The sequence below is a fragment of the Globicephala melas genome, chromosome 7, assembly GCF_963455315.2.
Source record: "Globicephala melas chromosome 7, mGloMel1.2, whole genome shotgun sequence".
Classification (NCBI taxonomy): Eukaryota; Metazoa; Chordata; class Mammalia; order Artiodactyla; family Delphinidae; genus Globicephala; species Globicephala melas.
Genome location: NC_083320.1, coordinates 56825364 through 56839255, shown reverse-complemented (window position 1 = coordinate 56839255; position 13892 = coordinate 56825364). Strand labels below are relative to the sequence as shown.

The 13892-nt window shown below is 34.6% G+C and overlaps 1 protein-coding gene across 2 annotated transcripts in view; it reads right to left on the bottom strand.

Moving 5' to 3' along the window:
- The window catches only part of LNPK (lunapark, ER junction formation factor), an 83304-nt gene that overhangs the window by 36448 nt on the left and 32964 nt on the right, over window positions 1-13892 (bottom strand). For both annotated transcript variants that reach the window (XM_030851384.2, XM_060302230.1), the window contains exons 7-8: window positions 10814-10897; window positions 10680-10731 (exon numbers count right to left, since the gene is read on the bottom strand). In XM_030851384.2, the coding sequence (XP_030707244.1) occupies window positions 10680-10731; window positions 10814-10897 (136 nt within the window). The remainder of the gene's footprint in view (window positions 1-10679; window positions 10732-10813; window positions 10898-13892) is intronic.

Genomic DNA, 13892 nt, shown 5'->3' with positions numbered 1-13892 from the left:
CCTCTAAGATCAGGAATAAGACAAAAATGCCCACTCTCATCACACTTACAACATGTATTGGAAGTCCTAGCCACAGCAAGCAGACAAGAAAAAGAAATAAAAAGCATCCAGGCTGCTGCTAGTGAACTTGTCCTCAAGGTGAGACACAGCCACCTCCCGCCTCTGCAGGAGACCACCCAACACTAGCAGGGTGTTATAGACTAGAAAAATCCTGGTTTAAAAATAAAGAGATTAGGAGAGGAAAGACAGCAGAAGCAAGAAGAATTACAATCCTGCAGCCTGTGGAACAAAAACCACATTCACAGAAAGATAGACAAGATGAAAAGGCAGAGGGCTATGTACCAGATGAAGGAACAAGATAAAACTCCAGAAAAACAACTAAATGAAGTGGAGATAGGCAACCTTCCAGAAAAAGAATTCAGAATAATGATAGTGAAGATGATCAAGGACCTCAGGAAAAGAATAGAGGCAGACTCAAAAGATGCAAGAAATGTTTAACAAAGACCTAGAAGAATTAAAGAACAAACAAACAGAGATGAACAATACAATAACTGAAATGAAAAATACACTAGAAGGAATCAATAGCAGAATAACTGAGGCAGAAGAATGGATAAATGACCTGCAAGACAGAATGGTGGAATTCACTGCTGCAGAACAGAATAAAGAAAAAAGAATGAAAAGAAATGAAGACAGCCTATGAGACTTCTGAGACAACATTAAATGCAACAACATTTGCATTATAGGGGTCTCAGAAGGAGAAGAGAGAGAGAAAGGACCCAAGAAAATATTTGAAGAGATTATAGTCGAAAACTTCCCTAACATGGGAAAGGAAATAGCCACCCAAGTCCAGGAAGTGCAGAGAGTCCCATACAGGATAAACCCAAGGAAGACACACACCAAGACACATAGTAATCAAATTGGCAAAAATTAAAGACAAAGAAAAATTGTTGAAAGCAACAAGGGAAAAGCAACAAATAACATACAAGGGAACTCCCAAAAGGTGAACAGTTAATTTCTCAGCGGAAACTCTATAAGCCAGAAGGGAGTGGAATGACATATTTAAAGTGATGAAAGGGAAGAACCTACAACCAGATTACTCTACCCTGCAAGGATCTCATTCAGATTCGATGGAGAAATCAAAAGCTTTACAGACAAGCAAAAGCTAAGAGAATTCACCTACCAAACCAGCTCTACAATAAATGCTAAAGGAACTTCTCTAAGTGGGAAACACAAGAGAAGGAAAGGACCTACAAAAACAAACCCAAAACAATTAAGAAAATGGTAATAGGAACATACATATCAATAATTACCTTAAATGTGAATGGATCAAATGCTCCAACCAAAAGACACAGGCTCACTGAATGGATACAAAAACAAGACGCATATATATGCTGTCTACAAGAGACCCACTTCAGACCTAGAGACACATACAGATTGAAAGTGAGGGGATGGAAAAAAGGTATTTCATGCAAATGGAAATCAAAAGAAAGCTGGAGTAGCGATACTCATATCAGATAAAATAGACTTTAAATTAAAAATGTTACAAGAGACAAGAAAGGACACTACATAATGATCAAGGGATAAATCCAAGAAGAAGATATAACAATTATAAATATATATGCACCCAACATAGGAGCACCTCAATACATAAGGCAACTGCTAACAGCTATAAAAGAGAAAATCGACAGTAACACAATAATAATGGGGGACTTTAACACCTCACTTACATCAATGGACAGATCATCCAAACAGAAAATTATTAAGGAAACACAAGCTTTAAATAACACAATAGACCAGATAGATTTAATTGATATTTATAGGACATTCCATCCAAAAACAGCAGATTACACTTTCTTCTCAAGTACGCATGGAACATTCTCCAGGACAGATCACATCTTGGGTCACAAACCAAGCCTCGGTAAACTTAAGAAAACTGAAATCATATTAAGCATCTTTTCTGACCACAATGCTATGAGATTAGAAATCAGTTACAGGGAAAAAAACGTAAAAAACACAAACACATGGAGGCTACACAATACGTTACTAAATACCCAAGAGATCACTGAAGAAATCAGAGAGGAAATCAATAAATACCTAGAGACAAATGACAATGGAAACACGATGATCCAAAACCTATGGAATGCAGCAAAAACAGTCTAAGAGGGAAGTTTATAGCAATACAATCCTACCTCAAGAAACAACAAATATTTCAAATAAACAATCTAACCTTACACCTAAAAGAACTAGGGAAAGAAGAACAAACAAAACCCAAACTTAGTAGAAGGAAAGAAATCATAACAATCAAAGCAGAAATTAATAAAATAGAAACAAAGAAAACAATAGCAAATATCAATAAAGCTGGTTCTTTGAGAAGATAAACAAAATTGATAAACCATTAGCCAGACTCATCACGAAAAAGAGAGGACTCAAATCAAAAAAATTAGAAATAAAAATGAAGTTACAACAGACACCACAGAAGTACAAAGCATCCTAAGAGACTACTACAAGCAACTCTATGCCAATAAAATGGACAACCTGGAAGAAATGGACAAATCCTTAGAAAGGTATAACCTTCCAAGACTGAACCAGGAAGAAATAGAAAATATGAACAGACCAATCACAAGTAATGAAATTGAAACTGTGATATAAAATCTTCCAACAAACAAAAGTCCAGGACCAGATGGCTTCACAGGTGAATTCTATCAAACATTTAGAGAAGGGCTAACACCCATCCTTTTCAAACTCTTCCAAAAATTTGCAGAGGAAGGAACACTCCCAAACTCATTCTATGAGGCCACCATCATCAACCTGATACTAAAACCAGAAAAAGATACTACAAAAGAAGAAAATTACAGACCAATATCACTGATGAACACAGATGCAAAAATCCTTAACAAAATACTAGCAAACAGAATCCAACAACACATTAAAAGGCTCATACACCATGATCAAGTGGGATTTATCCCAGGGATGCAAGGATTCTTCAATATACACAAATCAATCAATGTGCTACACCATATTAACAAACTGAAGAAGAAAAACCGTATGATCATCTCAATAGATGCAGAAAAAGCTTTTGACAAAATTCAACACCCATTTATGATAAAAACTTTCCAGAAAGTGGGCACAGAGGGAACTTACCTCAACATAATACGGCCACATATGACAAACCCACAGCAAACATCATTCTTTTTTTCTTTTTCGGTACGTGGGCCTCTCACTCTTGTGGCCTCTCCCGTTGCAGAGCACAGGCTCCGGACGCGCAGGCTCAGCGGCCATGGCTCACGGGCCCAGCTGCTCCGCAGCACGTGGGATCTTCCTGGACCGGGGCACGAACCCGTGTCCCTTGCAATGGCAGGCGGACTCCCAACCACTGCGCCACCAGGGAAGCCCCAAACATCATTCTTGATGGTGAAAAACTGAAAGCATTTCCTCTAAGATCAGGAACAAGACAAGAATGTCCATTCTCACCACTATTATTCAACATAGTTTTGGAAGTCCTAGCCATGGCAATCAGAGAAGAAAAATAAATAAAAGGAATACAAATTGGAAAAGAAGAAGTAACACTGTCACTCTTTGCAGATGACATGATACTATACATAGAGAATTGTAAAGATGCCACCAGAAAACTACTAGAGCTAATCAATGAATGCGGTAAAGTTGCAGGATACAAAATTAATGCACAGAAATCTCTTGCATTCCTACACACTAATGATGAAAAATCTGAAAGGGAAATTAAGGAAACACTCCCGTTTACCATTGCACCGAAAAGAATAAAATACCTAGGAATAAACATACCTAGGGAGACAAAGACCTGTATGCAGAAAACTATGAGACACTGATGAAAGAAATTAAAGATGAAACAAACAGATGGAGAGATATACATGTTCTTGGATTGGAAGAACCAATACTGTGAAAATGACTATATTATCCAATGCAATCTACAGATTCAATGCAATCCCTATCAAATTACCAATGGCATTTTTTACAGAACTAGAACAAAAAATCTTAAAATCTGTATGGAGAAACAAAAGACCCCGAATAGCCAAAGCAATCTTGAGGGAAAAAAAACGGAGCTGGAGGAATCAGGCTTCCGGACTTCAGACTATACTGCAAAGCTACAGTAATCAAGATAATATGGTACTGGCACAAAAACAGAAATAAAGACAAATGGAACAGGATAGAAAGCCCAGAGATAAACCCACACACATATAGTCACCTTATTTTTGATAAAGGAGGCAAGAATATACAATGGAGAAAAGACAGTCTCTTCAGTAAGTGGTGCTGGGAAAACTGGACAGCTACATGTAAAAGAATGAAATTAGAACAGTCCTTAACACCATATACAAAAATAAACTCAAAGTGGATTAGAGACCTAAATGTAAGACTGGACAGTATAAAACTCTTACAGGAAAACATAGGAAGAACACTCTTTGACATAAATCACAGCAAGATCTTTTCTGATCCACCTCCTAGAGTAATGGAAATAAAAACAAAAATAAACAAATGGGACCTAATGAAACTTAGAAGTTTTTACACAGCAAAGGAAGCTACAAACATGATGAAAAGACAACCCTCAGAATGGGAGAAAATATTTGAAAACAAATCAATGGACAAAGGATTAATCTCCAAAATATATAAACAGCTCATGCAGCTCAATATTAAAAAGACAAACAATCCCATCAAAAAATGGGCAGAACGGCTTCTCTGGTGGCACAGTGGTTGAGAGTCCGCCTGCCGATGCAGGGGACACAGGTTCACGCTCCGGTCCAGGAAGATCCCACATGCCGCGGAGCGGCCAGGCCTGTGAGCCATGGTTGCTGAGCCTGCGTGTCCGGAGCCTGTGCTCTGCAACAGGAGAGGCCACAAAAGTGAGAGGTCCGTGTACCGCAAAAAAAAAAAAAAAAATGGGCAAAAGACCTAAATAGACATTTCTCCAAAGAACACATACAGATGGCCAAGAAGCACATGAAAAGGTGCTCAACATCACTAATTATTAGAGAAATGCAAATCAAAACTACAATGATTTATCACCTCACACTAGTTAGAACGGGCATCATCAGGAAATCTACAAACAACAAATGCTGGAGAGGGTGTGGAGAAAAGGGAACCCTCTTGCACTGTTGGTGGGAATATAAATTGATACAGTCACTATGGAGAACAGTATGGAGGTTCCTTAAAAAACTAAAAATAGAATTACCATATGACCCAGCAATCCCGCTACTGGGAGTATACCCAGAGAAAACCATAATTCAAAAAGACACACACACCCCAATGTTCATTGCAGCACTATTTTTAATAGCCAGGACATGGAAGCAACCTAAATGCCCATCGACAGATGAATGGATAAAGAAGATGTGGTACATATATACAATGGAATATTACTCAGCCATAAAAAGGAACGAAATTGAGTCATTTGTAGAGACGTGGATGGAACTAGAGACTGTCATACAGAGTGAAGTAAGTCAGAAAGAGAAAAACAAATATCGTATATTAACGCATATATGTGGAACCTAGAAAAATGGTACAGATGAACTGGTTTGCAGGGCAGAAATTGAGACACAGATGCATAGAACAAACGTATGGACACCATGGGGGGAACGTGGCCGGGGGGTGGGGGGGTGGTGTGATGAACTGGGAAATTGGGATTGACATGTATACACTGATGAGTATAAAATTGATGACTAATAAGAACCTGCTGTATAAAGAAATAAATAAAATAAAGTTCAAAAAAAACAATAATAAATAAAAATAAAGAGATTAGGAGCAGTTGCTCTACTGACTTGCTCTATTAAAAAAAAAAGAAAAAAGTATCCAAATTGGAAAGGAAGAAGTCACTGTCACTATTTGCAGATAACATGATATTGTATATAAAAAACCCTAAAGACATCACCAGAAAACTTTTAGAACTCATTAATGAATTCAGGAAAGTTGAAGGATACAAAATTAACATACAGAAATCTGTTTCATTTCTATTCACTAATAATTAGCATAAAGGGGAAAAAAAGAGAAAACAATCCCATTTATAATTGCATCAAAAAGAATAAAATAGCTAGGAATAAATTTAACCAAGAAGGTGAAAGACCTATACTCTGAAAACTATAAGACACTGATGAAAGAAACTGATAATGACACAAATAAATGGAAAGATATACCATGATCATGGGTTGAAAGAATTAATACTGTTAAAATGTCCATACTATCCAAAGCAATCAACAAATTCAGTGCAATCCCTATCAAAATACCAATGGCGTTTTTAACAGAACTAGAACAAATAATCCTAAAACTGGTAGGAACCACAAAAGACTGCAAATATCCAAAGAAGAACAAAGCCAGAGTTACTGTGCTCCCAGAGTTCAAACTATACTACAAAGCTATAGTAATCAGAATAGTATTGTACTAGCACAAAAACAGTCACATTGATCAATGGAACAGAACACAGCCCAGAAATAAGCCCATGCTTATAGTCAATTAATGTATGACAAAGGAGGCAAAAATATAAAGTGGAGAAAGACAGTCTCTTCAATAAAGTGTTGGGAAAATTGGACAGCTACGTGCAAAAGTATTAAATACCATATACAAAAATAAACTCAAAATGGGTTAAAGTCTTAAGTGCAAAACCTAAAACTATAAAACCCCTAGAAGAAAACATAGGCAACAAACGCTTGACATTAGTCTTAGCAATGTCTTTTTGGATCTATCTCCTCAGGCAAAAGAAACAAAAGCAAGAATAAACAAATGGGACTAATCAAACTAAAAAGCTTTTGCACAGAGAAGGAAACCAACAACAAAACACAAAGGCAACCTACTGAGTGGGAAAAGATATTTGCGGATGATATATCGAATAAGGGGTTAATATCCAAAATATCCAAAGAACATACACAACTCAATATCAAAAAAACCAAGCAATCTGATTAAACAATAGGCAGAGGACTTGAATAGACATTTTTCCAAAAAAGACATACAGATGACCAACAGACACATGAAAAGATGCTCAATATCACTAACTATCAGGGAAATGCAAAACAAAATCACAGTGAGATATCACCTCACACCTGTCAGAATGGCCATTACCAAAAAGACAACAAGTAACAAGTGTTGGCAAGGAGAAAAAAGGAACCCTCATACATTGTTGGTGGGAATGTAAATTGGTAAGGCCACGATGGAAAACAGTATGGAGCTGGGTCAAATAATGAAAATAGAACTACCAGAAGATCCAGCAATTCCACTCCTGGGTTTCTATCTGAAGAAAACAAAAATACTAATTTGAAAAGATATATGCACCCCTGTGTTCATTTCAGCATTATTTACTATAGCAAGTGTCCACCCATAGATAGGTAAAGAAGATGTGGTATGTATTCATGTATACAATGGAGTATTACTCAGCCATAAAACAGAATGAAATCTTGCCATATGCAACAACATGGATGGACCTAGAGGGTATTTTGCTAAGTGAAATAAGTCAGGCAAAGAAAGACAAAAACCAAATGATTTCACTTATATGTGGAATCCAAAAACCAAAACAAAGGAACAAACAAAACAAAACAGAAACAGACTCACAGATACCGAGAACAAACTGGTAGCTGCCAGAGGGGAGGGGAGTTGGGGAATGGATGAAATAGATGAAGGGGATTAAAAGGTACAAACTTCCAGTGACACAAAAAATAAGTTAAGGGGATATAATATAGTGTACAGCATGGGGAATATAGTCAATAATATTATAATAACTTTGTATGGTGACAAATGGTTACTATACTTATTGTGGAGATCATTTTGTAATGCATGTAAATGTTGAATCACTATGTTGTACACCTGAAACCAATATTGTATGTCAACTACACTTCAATAATTTTTTAAAAAAATAAAGAAAAACACAAGAGATAAAAAATTGGTGGGGGTGGGGTGGCCGTGAGAGGCTGGCAGTCAGGTTAGTATTATGTTCAGTAAATATTATACTCCTTTTAGAGCTAAACCTAAGCAAATCAAAGAATACTATTCTCAAATTTTATAATCATTCTTAGTGTAATATATATCATTAACACGTAAATAATAAAAAATAAAAGAAAGCTATCTACTACACATGATTCCAAGTTCTAGTTCAGAAAACATGCAAGAGAGCTAGTAAAATAAGGACACCACAATTAGATTCAGTTTGGAGAGCCACATATGTACATACATACATCCTTTAGTATTTTTTTCCCTTTTCTTTTATTTAAGTTCAGAAATAGGTGAAAGAAACAAAAAGGAAAGAAAGGGGGAGGGAGAGAAGAAGGTGTTGGGGAGAAAGGGAGTGAGTGAGGAAGGAAGGAAGGGAGGGAGGGAGGGAGGGAGGGACTGACGGACTAACAATGGTTCAAAGCAAAGAAATAAAGACAATTTTAAACTCACAGAAACACAGAACTTAAACATAAATAAAATGTATGACGAATTTACCTATAATAACAAGATCAAATTAAACAAGGAACTAAATTATAATTCTCAAAAAGTAGAATAAAGTTGAGATACAGTTTAGAATTTTTTTAAATAGGGGAAAAAATTCCAAATAGCAATTAATATTTACAGACCCAGAAAAGTTAGGAATACTAGAATAGTGTACCCCAGAAGAAATATTAAAAAAAAATAGGTTATAAGCTTCTTAAGGTCAAAAACCATATTACATTCATCTCTTTATTCCCCATGATGTCTACACATAAGAGTTATTTAATACATTCTTTGAAGTGAATGATTCATTTATATTATAGCTAAATGTTGATTCTCCCTAAAAGAATATCCAAAAGCAGTGCTGCAGGAATCCAAAGTAGAGAGACCAGAAGTGGTTTTTCTATAGTTACAATATGACAGCAGAAGAAAAAAATTGGGGCTTCAAAAGTTTCTAAGGAGAGATAAGTTTAGATTCTTAAAGGAACTAATGTTGCCTAATATTAATAAATGCTTAAGAATGTCAATAAAGGGCATCATACATCTGTTCTTTTTTAATAAGAGAGAACAGATTTTTGTTAAAGTAACAGCAACAGCTTTCTGCAAAATATCACATTTTAAAAATATATTCACTAAGGTTATTCAAGAAGCACTTTTGAAAAGTTACTACCAGTCATACAAGTAGAAAGTATAGTAACCTGGCCTTCAGGCCAAAAAAAAATTTTATAATTACTAGTAAGAAGTATAAATTATAGAAAAATTTAAACTGATTATGAAAGTAGGTGTTACATTGCAAGTATCTATGACTAATTTTCTTTTTTTCAGAAGCACAGCGTGGCTTGTGGGATCTTAGTTCTCTGACCAGGGGTTGAACTCGCACCCCGTGCAGTTGGAAGGGCAGAGTCCTAATCACTGGACCTCCAGGGAATTCTCTATGACTAATTTATTTTAATCATATTTAAACTTTTACATAACTTTTGATAGACTTTTACATTTATCAAAAGAGCAGGCTAATATTTCTATAAACCAGAATCCTACTTATAAAAGATGGGAAACAGTGGGATTCTTCCCACATACCTCCGCCAATTAGAATACCTAAAACTACTATGGCTTATTTAGTACCCATGGTCTTTGTGGATATTTATAAAAGAACTGACTTCTCGAAGTTCTAAATGTCACCCTAACTTTAAAAACCAGGCTCCAATTCCGATGATTTATAAGAGTAGAAGTTAAATTTTGTAAGTATATTCCATATAGCAACAAAAGCCTTACAAACTACAGGCATACCTTGTTTTATTTGCTTCATTTTATTGTACTTTGGGAATACTGAGTTTTTTCACAAAATGAATTTTACAAATTGAAGGTTTATGGCAACCCTGCATTGTCAGATGATGGTTAGCATTTTTTAGCAATAAAGTATTTTTTAATTAAGGTATGTACATTTTTTTAGACATAATGCTATTACACACTTAATAGACTACAGTATAGTGTAAACATAACTTTAATACACACTGGGAAACCAAAAAGTGTGTGTGACTCACTTTATTGCGATATTCACTTTATTGGGGTGGTCTGGAACCAAACCTGCAATATCTGAGGTATGCCTGTTATTTTATTATACTCTAGAGAAGAGAACAAAAAAGGAAGCCAATGCAAACTCAAAAATACCTTTTCACATGCCAGTCTTGGGCATACTTTATGTAACCACTTAAAATAATAACATAATAGTAATGGTTTCACTAGTAATCTGGCAATATAACCTCAAAAAGAAAGAGTTAATGTTATTATATAGCAGTAATTCAATTTTTTTTCTCATTTCTAAATTACATTTTTTTTCTTTCTAACAGTGTTACTTTAGAAGGAATTCAAGTTTGACAAAAATCTTCATTAAATTCCTCAAAAAATAAATCATAAAAATGTAAGAATTTTCATAATAGCAGATATTCCAGGAGACTCTTATTTAAAGGGGGGAAAAAAACTTACAAAATATTGGTGAAATCACTTAAATTTCAACAGATTAAAACTAATTATATATTTAATCTCAAAAGATAATAACATCTTTACTCATCAACATATTTCTATAAAATCAAAATGAAATAAACTTATTGCCATCTATTTTAAGTCATATCCCAAATTACCAAATACGAATTAACATAAAAGCATCCTACATAAGTTTTTCACACCTCTATCACACTTTTGAACTCACTTGGATAAATATGGATCTTTCCAACAGCAGCAGGAGTTTCTACAAAGTTATTTACCTTGTCCAGGTCTTGCAGTTATAGTTGCTCCAGCAGATGGCGGCTCCAACTCCTGTCAAATACAATAATGTTATTACAGTGACCTACTACAATGTGCAATTTAAAATAAAATAGTAGTGATATTACAGCCTTACCTTTGCTTTCTTTGAGTCTGGATCAAACCTTTCAAGAATTAATTTAGCTGTTTTATAAGTTTCTTTTTCCATGACTTCTTCAAGCTGCAAACAAAAATTTCCACAAGTTGTCACATTTTAAAACACACATGCACTACTTACTTTTATAAGTCCTATTCAAAAAGTATTCAACTGAAAGGCTTAAAATAAACAGCACATAATATACCCAGATAGCATGAAAGACTTCCACATTCAAATAATTAAAATCCAGATTTTAAAATGGCTTCTAACCTCTAATATGTTACTTGTATTTAACAGCTTTACTGCAAGGAAATACCAAATATTGCTAATTGTTTACATATAATGAGGAGAATAATTACATGCACCAACTTCAATAATGGAATGTGCAAAAATCTATCAGCCATCATTATTGGAAGTTATTAGACATGACAAGCAAATGACAGGCAATTCCTCAGATTTATTTCCTCCTAGTACTTAATGCTATTAATTTAAAGAAGGTCGTTAGCCAAGAGCTTTACAAAATAAAATCTCTGTGCCAATTAACTGCTGTCAGCATCGATTTTAGATTATTTATTAGCAGAAGCAATTAGCTTGCTGCAAAATGCAGTGAAAACTCACTTAACTGGGAGAACAGCCATGCTCTCTCATGGAATTTGCTCAAATGACTTTAAAAGCTGAAGCTCCCCATTTTTTACTTAGATTCAAACAACTTTAGAGGGAAAAACTGAACATAATAAGAATTTAAGTAAAGATTTTACTGAGTTCTATGCTCACACTAGGGACTGTAATTAAAGCACTTCATTATTGTAGAATTTTATTTACAATGCACTCAAGTCACTTTATGGCTTAATATGTGGGTTTAATTTAAAAAGTAATCACTAGTAAAGTATCATTTTAGCAGTTACAGCCCAATATCAGAAAAAGTTTAACTTTAGTACAAGACAGTCACAGTTATGACGAATAGTTAATATATAGAATAAAAATGCTTTTGCAAAACTTGGAAGAGGACCTTTTCCTTCTTAGTGACCACTTAGATTCATTAAATGTCATGTTTATTCCAAAGGACATTTATTTTAAAATGCAAAGCAGAGAACATTTACCAAATTAAAATACAATTTAAAATATGCTGCCACAATAGTTAATAGATTCCTCATTAAAATCTCAATGTAACACTTAAGAAGTGCTTAGATGAATGATTTACTAATCTTGGTTTAGTGAAACTAAAATATTTTTCTAACTATTTCAAAATTATGATAAATTCTCAAACAAGCAAGTTTAAATTTCTGATGTAAAGAAAATGTTTGTAACATTACTACTTTAGGGTTGGGGAAAAACTTGGGATGGGGACAGAGAGAGGGCATGATAGAATCTATCCCCAAATCAACATAATCTACATGAAACAGCAAAGAACTGAATCCCTGATCTCTACAAATTAATTTTTGATGGTCCAGACCAGTGCTGTAACAATAGAACTACCTGTAATGATGGAAGTGGTTTATATCTGCACAATAGAGTAGCTACAATGCCATATGTGATAAATGATCACTTAAAATATTGCTTGTGCAACTGAGGAACCCAACTGTAGCTACTTTTATTCCACTTTAAATAATGTAAACTTGAAAAGTTACATGGGTCTAGTGGCTACTGACTTGTACAGCACAATTCTAGAGTAAGACTATTGGTAGGTTTAAAAAGAAGATTAGATACAACTGTGATCTTTAAAACAATACACAAAAGTCAAAACTGAAATGCCATTTTATTAAATGACTGCCATTCCTAGTACATCATTCAGCAAGTATTCATGTTTATGTCTATGTACATGTAAAGTATCTTAAATAAAAATATTTTAAAAAGCAAAAGATACAAATCCATTCTCTTTTTCTTTTGCATTTACTTTGAAAAATTCTTTTTTCACGTAATAGCTTAATTAACACATATATTCCTACTACATTTTAAGTGAATAATTTGTTTTATAAATAGGGAGACATCTGATCAGTGGGAAGAATACAAACTTGAAACCATGACATCAGAAAAGATCTGGGTTCAAAGTACATCTCCATTGTTAATTAGCTGTAGAAAGACTGAGCAAGTCTGTTAGCCTCAGTTTCTCCTTTTGTAGAGCAGAAACATTAACACTTTCTCGTAGCACTGTTATGCAATTTAAATAATGTAGGAGAGTCTATACCAGTACCTAACACAAAAACGCATAATCTTCAATGATACCTCAGTTATTCAGAGTGGATCTGAAACAAGCAGTGTTTTCAAATACCCACCGTATTAATATCAGGATTCAGGAATGAGAAATTGAATTCTCAGAATTCCCTAAATTACAAATTACTCTGTATTCTTCCTAATATTTTACATATTTCAAATAATAATGAATGATGTAACAAAGAGTGAATTGTTTTTCTGTGACATGAGTATACTAAAAGTTTAAAAGTTTTTTATTTAAAAAAGAGAATAATAGGGGCTTCCCTAGTGGTGCAGTGGTTAAGAACCCACCTGCCAATGCAGGTTCGAGCCCTGGTCCGGGAAGATCCCACATGCCACAGAGCAACTAAGCCCGTGCGCCATAACTACTGAGCCCGCATGCTGCAACAACTGGAGCCCACGCGCCTAGAGCCCGTGCTCTGCAACAAGAGAAGCCACCGCAATGAGAAGCCCGCGCACCAAAAGAGTAGCCCCTGCTCGCCGCAACTAGAGAAAGCTAGTGTGCAGCAACGAACACCCAACACAGCCAAAATTTTAAAAATAAAATAAATTAATTAAAATTAAAGAAATAAAAATTAAAAAGAATAATAAACACATGGTTGCTTATTTATTATGAATCAACATTATTTTGGCAAGATTATATATTTTGAGAACATATAAAAATTATTTCTACCTGATATAGAATTTCATCATAGAAGATACTAAAAGAAGGGAACACTAACACAAAATAAATGTCATTTTTTTTAATTTTGAAAGATAATTATACAATATTTAAATTGTAACTCTTGAAATAAAATTTTAAAACACACAAAGCATTAATTGCCCTATCCAATACTCTTTATCCTTGTTTCATAACAAATATTCCGAT